The 17,868-nt window shown below is 47.3% G+C and overlaps 1 protein-coding gene across 1 annotated transcript; it reads right to left on the bottom strand.

Moving 5' to 3' along the window:
• Positions 1–17,283: 17,283 nt before the first annotated feature.
• On the bottom strand, positions 17,284–17,535 carry LOC114895254 (protein FAM229B-like). The gene has a single exon (XM_029222476.1). It carries the CDS (start codon positions 17,533–17,535, stop codon positions 17,284–17,286), a length of 252 nt encoding a protein of 83 aa, XP_029078309.1.
• Positions 17,536–17,868: the final 333 nt, after the last annotated feature.

Below are 17,868 nucleotides of genomic sequence, written 5' to 3'. Positions count from 1 at the left end.
ATGGCTTTCACTCTCATCTCAGTAGAGGAAATTCACCATCCAGGGCTGCCATGTACAGCTGTTCAGGCTGTGCATTGCACAAAATTGCCGGCTCTAATGGGACACAATTCACATTGTATACGTGCAGCAACTTACATGAGAGTTGGGCAGAAATTGTGGGCCTCGCCTCTGAGTCCTGGAGCGATGGAGGGAGAGGCCTCTTATTCACAGTCATGTACACACTTGGGCCATGTCCTGTTAGGACCATGCTGTGAGCTTCCCTGGAGGTTCCTGCTCTTACCCACCTGCTGGTCTTGAAGGCCCATATCTCACCCTTGCCTAAAACTGGTGCTGACACAGTGGCCTCATCAGGAAGGCAGCAGGAGATGCAGATGTGTCCTCTTGGTGGCGTGTGACCTGGTGTTGGAATGGCTGTGAGCTAGTGTGTATTTGCTGCACCCAGGTCTGCGGCTTCCAAAGGCTTCTGGATACCCCCAACTTCCGCAGAGCTAGGTTGAGGCCAGAGCAAGGCTTTTCTACTCATAAAAGCCCCGAGCTAACACTTCCCTATCCCCCTACCCCATAGGTGAGTCCCCTTTGGGGTCACTCAACTTGGCCAGAAGGAGCATCTACTCACAGAGCCACTTGGCCCCAGGCCAGCTTGCACCCTGATATGCTGACTTTGCAAAATTTAAGAACGGGAGCGCCTTTAGGAAACATTTCCCAAACGTTTAGTACCAGCCTTGCTGCAGATCTGTGTCAGTCTCGAGGAGCAGAGCTGAATGTCTGCAATCCCTCTCAGAAATCCTGCATGGAGTTAGGAATGAAGGTACAGAGCACCGGCGTGGACTGTAAACAGAATCGTGGAGGTCACCTCCCTTCCCGTCCCCTGCAGCGCTCCCACGGGGTAGATGTGTGACAGGTTCTGCACAAGATCTCACCCTCAGAAAGTGGGAACCAGGGGAGAGGAGTGAGAAATGACCTGCCCCCGTCTCCCCCATGTGGATGATTATCACAGTGTGACCACAGAGAAGCTCCCTATCACCCCCGACGTGTTCCAGGAAGCCTTCTGCCCTAAACACAGAACAGACCAGGCTTCCCCTTTTAAAACTGCCCCAACTGCTTGCCTGCTCCTTGCTGCTGATTAAGGAGAGTTGAATCTACCTACAGACCAACCAGAAAGTCTCCCCACATCCCAGCACCCACCCGCCCCCGCAATCGCTCACCAATCAGCATTGTCTCGGCATCTGCTCTTTTTCTTCTTACAAAACCGATTCCTTTCCAGCACCTTGAACCCCTGCTGGAATGCAGGTGCCATCTGAAGGTTTCCCTGCCTCAGGTTTATGAATAAACAACCTTCATTCACTTTATCTCAGGCTCAGCTGTGCCTTAACTCTTGGCACTGTGCAATGGAAGATTCTGGCTAATTATGACATTGAGAATCACTAAAGTTTACTGAGGATTTACGATGTGTCAACTACAGCTCTCGTGACTTTATATGTATTCACAGATTTAAACCACATAAAATGTCCTGTGAAGCGGACACTTTCATCTTCCTCATGTACATAAATAAACTAAGGTACAGAGAGGAGGATGGACTTGTGCAAAGGCACACAGCTGGTGAGTGATGGAGCTGAACCCAGTTAGATGATTCTATACTCTTGCCCACCTTGCTGTGTGATTCTAATTCCAAGGAGAGATCTTTGTTCACGTTTCTGAGAGCCAGGCAGCACTTCTGAGTAGGGAACTAACGGCCTGGGAATTTGACCTTTGATGGATGGCTTTGGCGTTCCTGAGAGAGATGGTGGTGTCAGGCTGGGGAGACGGAGGAGGTCTGAACGCAGGCAGGAGTCCCTGAACCGGGGCATTGGTGGCCGGGGTGGAGGCAAGTGTTAGCCTTGAGACACCTCATCAAGGATACTGTCACCTCTCCAGGCTTGAACAGTTAATGCCAACCACAGACCTTGGAGAGGTGTAGCGTTTCGTAGAAGATGAACACACGGAGGATGAGGGAAGGAGTCACTCATTAGACCTGTGGCAGAACCGGATGCTGAGAAAGGTTGAATGGCACTTGGTGGTGGACACACGGGCACAAAGCCGGGGTCCCAGGGGTGCAGCTGTCCCTCCTGCCTGTGGCATTTTAGAACAGCTCAGGTTCTGTCCCACCTGTGGCTCTTAGTGTCAGATCCTGAAAGGGGTATCCTCATTAGAGTCTGAGAGGCACATTTACGTACAGCATCCTTTGTTCCCAGGGCAACGGTGAGCCCAGGGTCTATTTCCACCTTGTGGCTGGAGAAGCCAGTTCTTGGCCTCTGAGTCTGGAGCGAGTCGATTACACAAGCTACCTCCACCGTCTGCTCATCTCACTTAAGAATCTGGGCAAGGTGCTGAAATAGACTCTAAGCGTGTGCGTGTTTTCCTTTAAAAGAAAATGAAGGCATAAGTTGGAAAAATCACAGCATTCTGGAGAGTGGAGGTGAGCTCTAACACGGCCTTTCTGATCTTCTGAGAGGCCACTTCACGCCAGTCTGATCTGCTTCCAGACTCCGGGAAGCATCGGGCTTGCGTTGACGGGCTGCCCTCCGGAGTTTACGGAGATGAGAGTGTTATCAGGATCTGAAGTCAGTCACTGGCCATTGCTGGGTAAATTGAAATCTGGAGCGTGTGGAAGATGCTTTTGCTTCTTGGGAGGTGACATCTTCTCTGAGTGCCTTGGGCTCTGGGAAAGTGTCCTTTGCTAAGAAGAGAAGAAATCATACACAGCAGGTAATCAGTCTTCACGTGCTTTCCTCAAAGGATGGCTCCATCTTCCTTGATGACTGCCAGGGGGGCGTAATAATTGGTCGACACTGACGCACAGCTGGAGAATCCACGTCACCAACGAGACAGAACAGCGCAGAGAAATGCACTGTTACTGTGTGTATGCATGTGTGTATGTGTGCGTGGGCATGTCTGTGTGTAGGCACGTGTGTGTTTGCACACGTGGGTTGATGTACACACAAATGCATCTCCAGCACCCCTGGTGTCTAAAGGAGGAGCAGATCAAGATGGTTCCTTAGAAACAGCTACTTTCAAGGACGGATAGACGTGGCCCTGCCCTGGGAAGTTCTGAGCATCAGAATGCGGAGCAAAATGTTACATTCTGGGCCTTGGAAGGGATGGGGAATAACAGAAGGAAGGCTGATCTAGGAAGCAAGGTACTTAAACTTGGTTCTGCCCCCCAGCCTGCTGTGTGACGTCAGGAAACTCACTGCCCTCTCTGAGCTGTGATTTCCACACACATAAAGTTGTAAAACCCAAGCTCCTTGCCAAGGCCCGAGGTGGACGCTACAGTGTGCGACCCCCCCTCAGGACTGAGCTGCTTGTCTCCTAGCCACTGAGAGTGCTGGAAGCTTGTGGCTTTTCAGAAATGAAGAGAGTCCCCTTACCCGTGGTTGCACTCCCCTCCCTGGGATCAGCTGGTCACCGGCGACTGGTCGGTGCAGGGTATCCAGCCTGGTCCCCTGTCCTTCAGGCAGGACAACTCTGCAAAATGATCTCAGCTCCAGAGCTCCCTGGGGTGTCAGCTGAGGGTGACTGCATTGCAGTCCAACTTTTCTCTCCTAAAATCCTGCTTCCTTTCCTCTCCCTTCCAAGCTGTGATCCTGAGAGCATCCCCAAAGAATCCCCCTGCGTGCTAATCCCCATCTCAGCATCCGTCTGTCTGAGAACCCAGACTAAGTGTCCCGTGATATGCTCCTCTGTGATCTGCCCCCTCCTCCCACCCTCCCCTTACTCTCTGCTCCAGCTGTACAGCCCTTCTTCTCTGCATTAAATTAGCCAAGCTTGTTCCCGCCTCGAGGCTTTTGCACATTCCTTCTGCAGGAAAACTCTTCCCTCCACCATTTTTGGCAGGTTTTTCATCACTTAAATCTCAGCTAAATGGTCATCTTCTCAGCAAGGGTCATCTTTCCCTGGCCACCCAGTCCCCCAGTCACTTTCAGTATACCTCTCTGTTTTATGTGCTTCAAGGCCCTTATCACTCCCTGACATTGTGTTTATTAATTATTCTATTGTTTATTTTTCATCACCCACTGCATTGGAATGCAAGCTTCCTGAGGGCAGAGGCGAAGGCAGGCTTAGCCACTGCCCAGGCTCCAGTGTCAACAACTACATCTGGAATAAAAGTAATCATTCCAGGGCTTCCCTGGTGGCGCAGTGGTTGAGAGTCCGCCTGCCGATGCAGGGGACACAGGTTCGTGCCCCGGTCCGGGAGGATCCCACGTGCCGCGGAGCGGCTGGGCCCGTGAGCCATGGCCGCTGAGACTGCGCGTCCGGAGCCTGTGCTCCGCAAGGGGAGAGGCCACAACAGTGAGGGCCCCGCGAACCAAAAAAAAAAAAAAAAAAAAAAAAAGTAATCATTCCACAGATACGTACGGAATGAATGTGTGACATAGTTGTACCTGCACAGGGGTCTTAATACTAGAATTTGAGACATCAGTGAACTTAATGTACTAGTTTCCTCGAGCTGCTGTAACAAATTACCACAAATTGGATGGTTTCAAGCAAAGGAAACATTCTCTCACTGTTCTGGAGGCCAGAGGTCTGAAGTCAATGTGTGGGCAGGGCCATGATCTCTGATGGCCCTAAGGGAGAACCCATCCTTGCGTCGACCAGCATCTGGGGCTCTAGGTTCCTTGGCTTGTGGGTGCTCCAACCCGATTGCTGTCTCCGGGGTCACATAGCCTCCATCTTCACATGGAATTCTCTGGTCTTCTCTTCTATTTCTTACAAGGACACGTGTCACTGGATTTAGGGCCCACTCATAATCCAGGATGATCTCTTCTCGAGATGCTTAATTTAATTACATCTGCAAAGACTCTTCTTTTCCAAATGAGGTCACCTTTACCCATATGGACATTAGAACACGGACATATCTTTTTTGGGGGCCAGCATTCAATCCAATACAGATGGGAACCAAAATGCATGTTCATTTTTATTACCTTCTAACTGAAGTTTATAATTTACCTTGACTATGAAAGTAGGCAACAAGTCACAGTCCTTTCGGCAGTGGCTGGGACTCTATCACCAATTTATATTGCAAATATTTTCACTGTAGGAATGAAGAATGCTTATCAGTCCTCCTCAGCCCACCCCCACTAGCCCTTGCTATAGAACGCGCTAATAGAGGAGCCCGAATATTATTATTTTACCATTTTGTTGTTAAACTATTTTGGTAACTGTATTGAAATATAATTGGTATCCCTCCAATCTTGCGTATTTTGTTTTATGAGAAGGGGTCCACGGGAGTTGCAGACAACCAAGGGGGTCCATGGCGCACAAAGAGAGAGTCTCTGAGGTGACTTTTACTTTTGACCTTCACAGTTGGGCATATGTTTTGGTCCCGTGTGGAACAGCATCAGAGGCAGCAAGATGAGCCCTGAGGCACTGAGACCCAAGAGCAAAGAGCTGGGTTTGGAGGGAGAAAATGTTCAATCCTCATGATGCTTTACATCCCCTGAGGTTGGTTCCCTGTCACCCCACGGTCCTGACAGACAGCAGGGCAGCAGAGAGCATGGAAAGGGCTCAGGGCTTTGGGGGTAATCCAGAAAAGGACTGTCGAATTCCACATTAGAGCCCCTGAACCCACAGCTGGCTGGTGAACGTTCACAAAATGAATAAACACATAAAGGATGGTCGGAACTCCAGTTCAAGAAAAATCCCTCCATAGACAACTGAAACCAGCTCTCTCTCTAAAAACAAACAAAGAAAGCAAGCTTCTTCCCGTAATCCAGGTGCAGGTCAATGCTGAAACAACTCTTCAGACACAGAGCTGCTCTTGTTACAGCATCGTAACAGTCAGCTGCTCCCGGGATCCCTGGATCAGGCAGCCGTGGTCCATTAAAGTGAGCAATAAATATTTCCTACTCTGAGCTGGAGGGTGCCAGTGCCTCCTGCTTGCTTCCCCAGCTGCCTGCAGCTGTGATGCCCTTGTCTCTCCATTAACTGTGCGGATTATGTTGAAGCCACCTAGATGAGGCCGGCACGCTTATCCTGCCTGCAAAACAGATGAGATGGCTCTTAAAACCTATGCTTATCTACCCAGAGCTTACTGTTCAACCTGAAATATTTTTTTTCTTGTTTTGTTATTTGTTGGGTTTTTTTGAAGGTGTTTTTATTTTTTAGTTAAAAATTTTATACAAATTTTAAAGGTTACTTTCCATGTACAGTTATTATAAAATATTGGCTATATTTCTTGTGTTGTACAATACATCCTTGAGCCCATCTTACACCCAATAATTTGTACCTCCCACCCCCCAGCCCCTATATTGACCCCCCCCCCCACTGAGTAACCACTAGTTTGTTCTTTTATGTTTTATTCACTAGTTTGTTGTATTTTTTAGATGCCACATATAAGTGATACCATATAGTATTTATCTTTCTCTGTCTGACTTATTTCACTGAGCATAATGTCCTCCAAGTCCGTCTATATCGCTGCAAATGGCAAAATTTCATTCTTTTTTAATAGCTGAGTCGTATTCTATTGTATATATACCACATCTCCTTTCAACCTGAAATATTTTGAAGACAAGGGTGCTAAGCTTTACAGAGGAGCTGTATGAGATTTCAGTAAGAATCTCCTAACCGCTGCCCTTGTGTGCACACATGAGCCTCACCTGGAAGGACTTCAGCAGTGGGTGTCCTTGCCCATCTGAGGCTGCCTTGGACGGGGCTTACAGTGTTAGACTTGGAGTGAGATCTCTAGCTGATGAAGACCCTGCTAGAATGTCAGAGCTCCAGCTTCCTCAGATGTGAAATGGGCATAAAGAATCCCTGATTCTTCCTGCCTTACAGGGTCCCAATGGACTAGAATGAGATGGTGAAAGCGAACTCCTACGTGAACCTGAAGGGCTGCAGATGTGGGAAGGATGTTTCTTCTGTGTTTCTCATGGCTCTGGGCTTCGAAGCCGCATGACATTGAACAGTGAACCACATTGCCATTTCTGAAAGAGCCATTATCGTCCTGCTTACTCCCTGTGAGCAGACCTGATTAGCTTCCGTTCATGGGTCAACCCCCGCCCCTCCAAAAGGCGACCCTCCTCTCCCAGTCACTCATGGCAATTCTGCTCCCTCGCTGGATACTGAGTTAGGTAGAGAATGCGATGACCCCAGAGAATGAGATGCTAGGAAAAGTCTGTGTGGGTGCTTCTGGAAAGGTGCTCCTGGTTTTGAAAAAAATAACCTAAGATCGGAATTTTTCTCTCCTTGCCCTTGGACATGTCATGCGAAGACAGTTCCGACAGACATCTTAACACTCTGAGGGTGGCATTGCCACTACGTGAAGATGGCAGAGTGGAAAGATGAAAAGCCTTGGGGCTCATGACGAGACTGTTGAACTGGTGGGTTCACACTGGAAACATCTACCTCTGATTTGCATGTTTTGTGATGTTATGGCCTTGATTGTTTATGCCATTTTGGTTGCATAATTCTAGTTTTTTTTTTTTTTTTTTGCGGTACGCGGGCCTCTCACTGTTGTGGCCTCTACCATTGCGGAGCACAGGCTCCGGACGCGCAGGCTCAGCGGCCATGGCTCACGGGCCCAGTCGCTCCGCGACATGTGGGATCTTCCCGGACCGGGGCACGAACCCGTGTCCCCTGCATCGGCAGGCGGACTGTCAACCACTGCGCCACCAGGGAAGCCCCATAATTCTATTTTAATTGAATATTATTTTACTTGCCACCCAAAGCATTCTAAGTGACACTGAAGTCTATTAGAACCATGAGCTAATTGGGCCAGTACACTCGAATAGTCTAGAAGGGAAGATTTAGCTCATGGCTTTTGTGATAGCTGTTATGTCTTTCTCAGGATGTTTTCCCCTTACACTGTGGGCTGGATGCTGAGTCTCATGGCCAGCAGCGTGGCACTGAGTAAACAGAAGTGCATGGAGTGGAGCAGTAATGGCTAAAGATGTCGCGTTGACTCCTGGAGCTCTGACCAACGGTGACATGACAGTAGCTCGAGGGTTGTGAAGGGCAGACCTCCTGTGTTTCCATTAAGCCCCAATTTCCCCACTACTTCGCTCAGCCTCCAAGCTGAAATCATTATTAATTAATAGCTTATACCTATTAACATGTAGTGATAGGAATTGATGTTAATTCTGTGAATCTACTAAATGCTTCCTGTGTGCCAGGTCTGATGCTAGCTTTTACACTGTGTCATCTCACTGTCACTCCTGCAATCCTGCAAAGTAGGTATTATTATGCACATTTTCCAGGAAACGAACCCAAGGCTCAGAGAATTAATTCGTGTGCCGAAAGGTCCACATTATGATTGGAAATCAGCAGAGGCAGGACGTAACCTCTGGAATTCTCCCTGGTCTAACTGCTCTGGATGGAATTTTGCAGATGGAAGCATCTGTTTTGGATTTGCCCCAGGTCTTGGATTATTCTGATGGTAAAGAAGAGACATCAACCTTGGTGTCAAAGACCTGGAATTGAACCCTCGTCTTCTCAGCGAGGCAGTGGTGGGGACAAAGAGAGTTGTCGTGGCTTTGGGTGGTTTTCTTCTCTCTCTCTAAAAGGCATAATAGTGCCTAATCTTCAAGCAATTAATCATTAAGGGAAATAACGAATATGAAACTGTCCAGGTCAAAATCGCTGCCAAATAATTATTTTAGCTCATTCATTATTCACCCAACCATTATATTGATTTCTGTGTCTGCAAGGTGCAGTGGGTAAAAACCCTGGTACCAGAGTTGGACAGGAAGGCAGAGTGCACCCCTTACCAGCTGTGAAATAGAAAACAATGCAATTAACCTTTGTAAGCCTCACTTCCGCAACTGTAACAAAAGCCCTTCCTTTGTGCCAGCCACACTTTAATCATTTTACACTCATTAACTGATTAAATCTTCACAATAGCCTTCAAGGTTGGCCTCCTTTTTATCCCCTTACTACAGATGAGGAAACTGAGGCACGGGGAGGTTAAAAACTTGGCCAGGGTTACATGGATAGTGAGTGTTAGAATTGGAATTTGATCCCATAAGACTGGACAGCAAAGTTCACGATGCTATACTGCTATTTCCCCTCCCAGAGTCACTGTGAGGACGAAATAGGTGTCAAGTGCATGAAAAAGTGCGGTTGGCATTCGATACATGTCAGCCACCATGTAGTGGGACAGCACAGTACTCTCCTGAACAGCTCCTGGGGCTGCGCTCTCTGGATTCGACTCCAGCTCCACCACTAGCTCCTGTGTCCACAACTAGGATGTACAAAATCTTGGGCAAGGGTCTCATTTTCCTCAACAGCAGAAGAGGGACAATAAGAACCTTGTATGCCCAAGGGCTGCTGCAAGCTGGGACAGGTAAGGTATTAGAAGAGTACCCGGACCCTTCTAAGTGCATTACAAGCATTGGCTTTTATTATAAAACTTCTAGCTGCTCTCAGTTATGGTACGCCGGATAGGGGAGATGATTTATCCACCGTCGTCTCCCTGAAGCCCACAGCACAACACAGCATGGAGTTTGTGTGCTCATGAGAAACAGGTTGACTTGAATGTTTGCACGACCTGAGATGCTTTGGGTCTCGTTACCTCTTCCTGGTTCAAGAAGTTCACGGGACCCCTGCACTGATGAAGTCCTTTCCAAGCAATTTGCTCACATAACCTGCTCCAGTGGAACAGATGCATATGACGGGTGGGAGCCGGAGGTGGCCAGGGTGGAGAAGCCTGGGATGGAGTGCCCTTGAATATCTCTTTTTTAGCTCTGACATGGAAGGCCTTTGTAATTCGTCTCTACATTCATTCAGTCAGCCACGGTTGGGTATGTCCATGTCTGTTTATTTCCTTGAGAGAGGCAAAGCTGCACATTTAATTACTCTTTCCTTTTTGCAGCTCTCCGAAAGCAGAGATTCTTCAGTCATGCGGGCATCGAACACACCTGAAGCCAGGCCATGCAGCCTAAAACTCTCCCTCTCCTCTCTTCCCCCGCTTTCTGCAGCTTCCTTTAACTTGAACGTCCAAATATCTCTCCAGTGCTCCCCTGCCCTCATACACACCCACTGCCTAAGTCTGCAGTCTTAACCATCTCTCACCTGAGTTCCTACGGCAGCTCTCTGTCTCTGCCTGTCCCCCTTCTCTTCCATCTCATAATCCGCCCTCCATCTTGTGTCCAAGGCCATTTTCCTAAATAGGACCATTTCACTTGCTGTTTGAAATGCTTCAGTGGCTTCTGCCTGCTACGTGCCAGGCCTCGGAAAGAAAGCAGTGACTGAGCAAACAAACACAGCCCCTGCCCTCTTGGGATAATAGTACTTAATTACTTAGTAATAGTAATTATTACTTAGTAATGGTAAGTAATAGTCTATTACTAATTACTTAGTAATGGTAAGTAATAGACAGTCTCGGGGTGGACTGTCTAGTCCATGTTTAATTATTGCACACGACTGTGGCCATTTCCACCAAGCGGACGTCCAGGGGGATTTGAGTGGGCGCACAGGAAGCCTTGCCCAGTTGCGGTAGGAAAACAGGCTGCCTGCGGAGTTGCTGTGAGAGCTGAAAGCTGACACAGGAGGAATGAGCCAGGCTCTGCAGGGCGCCCAGGGGGTGGGGAGAGCACGTGCTGGACCAAGCTGAGCACCGGACACCGTGCTCCCACCGTACTGCAGGCCTTGTTACCCCGGACGGCGTCCACTGGCTTGTCTGTGTGCGTCAGTCTCCCCACTGTCCCCAGAGCTCCCCAGGGGCAGTGGCCTTGCCTTCTCTTATTCTGCACACCCAGTGTAGTGGACACTTGATAAATATTGTTACGAGGGGATGACTAGATGAAGAAATGGGTGGCCTCTTCCTTTCGTGTTTTCATCATTTAATTGCAGCCCCCTCCGTGTGCGTCATTTTTGCTCAGAGAAGTACTGGGCCTCCTCTTCCTTCTCGCCTGGCCCCAGACCCACCTTTTCTGAGTCAGACACAGAGAATTCAGAGGGAGCCTCTGCAGGTGAATACAAAGGAAAGCAAACGCCTCTGTGTAAACGTGAGATGTCGGCGCTTCCTGTTCAATCTGCCTCCCAAGAGTCTGTGAGTTACTGTTCCATGAAATGGCAGGGGTGGTGTGTGTGTGTGTGGTGTGCATATGTATCGTATGGGGTGTGTGTGAGATTTAACACGGTTTAGCAGTGGTTATGTTATAATCCTTGGATCCAAGCTGTAGGTTCTAATCACCCAGGTTATCCTTTATTGCTATGTGGTCACTTGACCTCTTGGATCCCCGGTTTCCTTACCAGTAAAATGGCCATAAATGTCACCTCAGAAATGCTGTGAGGATTAGAGACATTGCATTTAAATCACCTAGCATCTAAGGTTTTGATTAATTTCACTACTGAGCTGCCATGCTCAGGGGTCCATCCCATCCCAATGAAGGGCAACTGCAGGCATCATATTTGAACCCATCAGCCAGCCCTGTCCAGGGGCCCCTTGAGCTAAGATAAGGGCAGACCAGAGCCAAGGGCTATTGAGCCAGCAGTGTCCTAGTGAAGACGTAATGTCCACCCTGATTTCTTCTTAACAGACTTTGGGAAGGGGCTGGCAGAATTTGGTTTTAATGGAAAACCACAGTGGGTGGCTGAATGCACTTGTCTTCACTAGGTCCTGTGTCTGGAATCACTGGGTCTGGGGCTGAGGTTTCTGAAGCTCCCTTAGGTCACGGAGGAGACCCCTGAGGGGCCTGGGCAGCTCCTCTCTGTTTAAACACACACAGTCCTCCAGGCCCTGAGCAGTGTCCTGGTGGAGGATAAAAATCAAAATAGCCCACTCTATATTGTGTGTCTGTTGTGTCCCAGACGTTGGGACAGACACGCCAATGCTATAACATTGAATTCTCACGGTAATTCTCTAAGGCAGTGGGTCTTAACTGGGAATGCTCCCCTTCTCCCCACACACAAACCTCAGGGGACATTTGTCAACCTATGGAGATGTTCCGATTTTCAAAAACCACGTAGTCATCTTAATAGATGCAGAAAAAAGCATTTGTCAAAATCTGAAATCCCGTCATTATAAGAAAGCTCAATGAACTAGAAATAGAACTTTCTCAACCTGATAAAGGGCATCTACAAAAAACCCACAGCTAACATCGTATTTAACGATGAGAAACTGAGAGCTTTCCCTTCAAGATCAGAAACAAGACAAGGATGTCTACTCACACCACTTCTGCTCAACACCTTCTGAGGGTCTAGCCAGGGCAAGTATATGGAAAAAAAGAAAGAAAGAAAAGATATCCAGATTGTAAAGGAAGGTGAAAAAAAAATCTCTATTAGCAGATGGCATGTTCTTATAAAAATCCTAAGGAATCTACTAAAAAAACTATGAGAACTAATAAATGAATCCATCAGGGTTGCATAGTATAAGGTCAATATGAAAAATTGATTGCATTACTATACATGAGCAGTAAACATTCCAGAAATGAAATTTAGAAAACATTCCATTTACAATAGCATCAGAGAGAATGAACTATCTGGGAATAAATTTAACACAAGTAGTACAAAAACTTAAAAGTACAAAATACTGTTGAAAGAAATTAAAGAAAATCTGAATAAATGGAAAGATATTCCATGTTCTGGATTGGAAGAGTTAATACCGTTAACAAGGCAATGTTCCTCAAACTGATCTATGTATTCAACACAATCCCAGGTGACTTTTTTTTTTTGCAGAAATTGACAAGTTGATAATAAAATTGATATGGAACATTTAAGAGACCTAGTATAGCCAAAACAAGCCAGAAAAAGAGAGGAACAAAGTTAGATCACTCACACTTCCCAATTTCAAAAGTCAGCTGTTAAAAGATCAACCGAGGCACATTAAAACGTTCCAGAGTTTGAGCGTGCATCCATTCAAATTGGACAGCGCCAAACTGAATAGATAGGAGCCCTCCACAGACAGGAGCCAGGGGAGTGGTTTTTATAGAGAAGAAGCGGAAGCAAAGCGAGGACATTATTTGATTGGCTGGAGCTTGAGCAGTTGCCTTGTTTGGGAAAGGCTGATTGGCTGTTTGTGATTGGTTGTTCTCAGGTTTCATTTCCTTGAATTTGAGTGCATTGACTCTGGCGTAAGTTTCGGTTTGCATGCACAGACTACCAAGGCATTAGAGCCACCCCAGTCTAAAGGCCCCCTTGTTTAATTTCTTTAACACTGTAAACCTACAGTAATCGAGACAGAGTGGTACCGACACAAGGATAGACATGTAGACCACTGGAATAGAATTCAGAATCCAGAATTAAATCCTCATATTTCTGGTTAACTGATTTGTCAGCAAGGGTGCCAAGACCATTCAGTGTGGAAGGAATATCCTTCTCAACAAAAGATGCTGGGGCAACCAAATATCCCCATGCAAAAGTACGAAGTTGCACCTCTTCTTCACACCATACAGAGTAATTTCAAAATGGATCATAGACCTAAATGTAAACTAAAACTATAAAAATCTTAGAATAACATACAGGAGTAAATACTCACGGCCTTGGGTTAGGCAAAGCCTTCTTAGATATGAGACCAAAAGTACAAACGGCAAAATAGATAAGTTAGACTTCTTCAAAATTATGCTTGTAGGATGCCATTGAGAAGGTGTAAAGATGACCTACAGAATGCGAGAATAGATTTGCAAATTGTATATCATGTAAGAAACTTGTATCTAGAATATATTTGAAAGAACTCTTACAAGTTAATAAGAAAAAGACAATCCAATTTTAAAAATGGGCGATCTTCTTTCCAAAGAAGATACGCAAGTGGCCAACAAGCATGTGAAAAGATGTTCAACATCCTTCCTCATTAAGGAAATGTAAATCAAAACCTCAATGAGATACTGCTTCGCATCCACTTGGATTACTATAATAAAAAGTTCAGACAGTAACAGATTTTGGCAAGGATGGGGAGAAATTGGAACGTTTCACACTGCTGGTGTCTGTAGCCACTGTGGAAAATAGTCTGGCAGTTTTCCAAAGGAGAAACAGAATTACTACGTGACTCAGCAATTCCATTCCTAGATACGCACCCAAGAGAAATGAAATTTATGTCCGCACAAAAACCTGTTCGTGAATGCTCATAACAGCATCATTCATAATACCCAAAACATAGAAACAACCCATGTATCCACCACCTGATGAATGGATAAAGAAAAGAAAAAGAAAAGGTCCATACAGTGGAATATTATCTGGACATGAAAAGGAATAAAGTACTGATACCTGCTACAACTGTGTGCACGGTGTGTGGACAGAAGAACTTTGAAGGCATTATGCTAAATGAAAGAAGCTGGTCACAAAGGACCACATATTATATGAGTCCAATTTTTATGAAATGTCCAGAATCAGCAGATATATAGAGACAAGCAATAGATTATTGGCTGCCTCCAGCTGGGAGGAAAAGGGTGCATTGCTGGTCTTATGATGATTCAAGCATACTGGGTCACTTTTAGGGATGATGAAAATATTCTAAAATTGATTGTGGTGATGGTTGCACAATTCTGAATATACTAAAACCCACTGGATTGCATATTTTAAATGTCTAAGGTGTATGGTATGAAAATTATATCTCAATAAAGCTGTTAAAAATAAAAATCAGCCCTCTAGATTCTAAAGTGCTTGTTCCGTCCTGGCAGGAGGTGGCTCCTGGAAGCTGCTTTTCCCTGAGACCAGGGTGGGGTCTGGGGACGGGAGTTTCCCTTAGTTCCGAGTGTGCAGGAAGGGGCTCTGCATTAAAGTTCAAGTGCGGCAATGGCATCTCTGGGGACCCCTCCTTCGAGTCCTGTCTCACTACAGATCTGCCTCCTGACCTCATTTATGGTCAAGTTCAGGTTTTTCCTGCGGGACTGGCTTCCGCTTTGGTACTTACTCTTAGCACACAGCAAGGGGTCTTGAAAACAGTGGTGGTCTTTAGAGCTATGCACAGCTGGCTGTGAGTTCTGGCTCAGCTCTGTGGAAGCTATGAGGCACAGGTAAGTCAGCCAGCCTCTGTGGGATTCCATCCCTTCCTCTATAAGTTCAAGAGAAAAGGAAAAGTAACTTGTATCAGCTTGTGAGAGGGTGAGACAGATGACTCTGTCAAGTATCGAATTTGGTGTCTGGTCCATGGCAAGTGCTCAGCAATGGTCTCTTCATTCCTTCTCCCGAATGGTGGAGATGCTGGCACTGCTTTACGCATCTGGACAGATCTTTCTGAACTGAGGCAAGCTCGTTTAGTGTCTCATAATAATGATAATGATAAAGAAAACAGCTATCTCTTATCGAGGGCTTTCTGTTTTCAAGAAAGTTTGCACAACTAAGTTGTTCAGTGCTGGCCCTGCCCCATGCAAGGAGCCTGGGACGAGGCGGCAGGAGGTGGCAGGAGCCTCTGGAGAGCTTTCGGGACAGCTGAGTTGGCCTGGGCAGCCGAAGGCCTTCGCGCAGCCCAGGCACGTTTCCAGGTCCTCACTATGATCTCCAACCTCGCTCCTGGGTCCAGGCTGCTTCCCCATCTTCGCAGGCGCATTCCTCTGGCTTGGGACGCACAGCTCTGATAAGCCCAATGGATGCTCAGGGTCCTTGGGAGGTCAAGGAACTTGGGCTCCAAATGTCATCCGTCCAGTGACAGAAACCAGATGCTGCGAAGGAACTGAAGCCAAAGGGAAAATAAGAAGTTAAATGAAAGGGCCAGGAGCCCGATTCCTCCCCCACCACTGGGCTGAAGGGTCGGAGCAAACGCCCACAGCTCTGCTTGGACCCGCCGTATCACCACCGTTTTCTCGGGGTCCCATTGTGAGGGGCCAGCGCTGAGCACCTACTGCCTGCATCCCAGCCGTGCCCTGGGTGGGACCCTGGGAGACTCTCAGGGAGAGGAGTGGGTTTACATCTGTGCAAGCCCCTTATCTTGAGGCAGGTGGATAATGGAGTTTGTGGATTGTTGGCAGTCCGTGGACCCCACTGAGGAACACCTCTCTCAGCCATAAACAAGGGAAACAACAATACAATATAGCAAAAGCCTAGAGCAGCTGTCATATATTAAGCTTCTGTTATGTGCCAGATATCGACCTGGTGTTTATATACATGGTCTCATCCAATCCTTAAATCAAGGTAATGTTACCCTTTTTGTTTGCAAATGAGGGGACTGAGGCTCTGAGTGTCTAGTGACCTGCTAGCTAGTCATACAGCAGGACAGCGGGGAAGCAGAGGTTTGCACCCACCTCTCATCTTGGTCCTTACTCCACGCAACACCCGTGGTAGCTACTAATTGTTCCTTGAGGTTGCCGTGTTTTCTGGCTATAGAAAAGTGGAGAGGTGAGCAGGGGTGAATCTTGAAGGCTCTGCTAAGCCTTACACAAGAACTGAATCTTTTTTTCTTGTGAGAAATGGGGAGCTGTTAAGAGCTGCATTTTAGAAAAATCACCTTAACTGCCCTGTGGATATACCTTGATGTAGAGGGGCTAGTGAGGAGCTGTTCTAATAATATAGGTGAAAGCTGAGGTGAGCTTGAGTTAGGGCCATGGCATAGGGGTGGAGGAGATACACACATAGAGAATTTAATTGAGTAGATTCTGTGGGACTCGATGGCTAACTGTACATAGGAGAAGGGGGAAGAGAGGGCAGCCTCATTCTGAAGCCTGTGTTCTTTCCTCCCTCTGAACTAGTGTTTTTTTGTTTTGTTTTGTTTTGTTTTGTTTTCTGCGGTACGCGGGCCTCTCACTGCTGTGGCCTCTCCTGTTCCGGAGCACAGGCTCTGGACGTGCAGGCTCAGCGGCCATGGCTCACGGGCCCAGCCGCTCCACGGCATGTGGGATCTTCCCGGACCGGGGCACGAACCCTTGTCCCCTGCATCGGCAGGCGGACTCTCAACCACTGCGCCACCAGGGAAGCCCCTGAACTAGTGTTCTTTTGATAAACGCTTTTGCATTCATCATCTAATTTGATTCCCCAAATTGTTCTCTAACTTCAGTTGAGCAGGTGCTATTTCTGCATCACAAATGAAGACACCGAGTCTCAGAGAGGTGACAGGATGGGTTGCTTAAAAATCAAAGTGCTTGGGGAATTCCCTGGTGGTCCAGAGCTTAGGACTCCATATGCTTCCACTGCAGAGGGACCGGGTTCAATCCCTGGTGGGGGAACTAAGAACCCGCAAGCTGCTCCCCCCCCCAAAAAAAATCAAAGTGCTTGAACTCAGGTCTCCTCATCGCCCATCTGTTCTCCTTGCTCGAAATCACCGTGACCTCATTTACTTAGATTTTTTTTTTCATCCGAATGTGCCACCACTTTTGTTTACTAGATCATAAGATGATGCTGGCCCATCACCCTTGACCTAGTCAAACCTCTGCAGAAGACTTAATGATGCTCTTTAGGCTGCATTTCCTTGCTGCTTTGTGCAGGCGGCTTTCGCATCGTTAAATAGACAGTGATGGGAACATCAGTTATTGTCGGGCCATGACTTCCAGGGCATCTTCCGAGTTGCCTGGTTGGTGACATCTCTTTCTCATTACAGGCAGCACTGGAGCTCAGCCCAGGCTCCAGCCCAACTGGAGAATCTCCCCCTTCCACTGGAAACCTCCTTGGTTGGGTCCCAAACTGAAAAGGCATAATTCACTGAAAACCAAAATAGCCCGAGTCTGATTCCTGTAGAGGTGAATAGATCGATTGCTTCTACTGACCTTCCAGAGAAGGCTGGAAGTGCCAAAGGGATGATGATCAGATGTTCCAGTGACACCCAGAAACTGTGACATCAGAGGATTCTTTCACATAGTTTCCTACCCCGGCCTCCGGAGCTGCCGATGTTCAAAGATGTTGATGAGGGAGCGAGGATCTGCGGTCCAGAGGCCCAGTCGCTATACTTAGATATTTTAAGGGTGGAAGTAGTTTTCGCTTTTGAGGGACGGGAGAGGTGGGGAGAAACTAGATAAGAGGGGATTGGTG

The sequence above is a fragment of the Monodon monoceros genome, unplaced genomic scaffold, assembly GCF_005190385.1.
Source record: "Monodon monoceros isolate NGI ecotype Baffin Bay Population unplaced genomic scaffold, NGI_Narwhal_1 Super_Scaffold_14, whole genome shotgun sequence".
NCBI classification, from domain to species: Eukaryota; Metazoa; Chordata; class Mammalia; order Artiodactyla; family Monodontidae; genus Monodon; species Monodon monoceros.
This window is presented reverse-complemented; position numbering and strand designations above follow the sequence as displayed.

Excerpts from the sequence above, each read along its gene's own strand:
- LOC114895254 (XM_029222476.1), bottom strand. The coding sequence starts at position 17,535 with ATGCCTTTTCAGTTTGGGACCCAACCAAGGAGGTTTCCAGTGGAAGGG.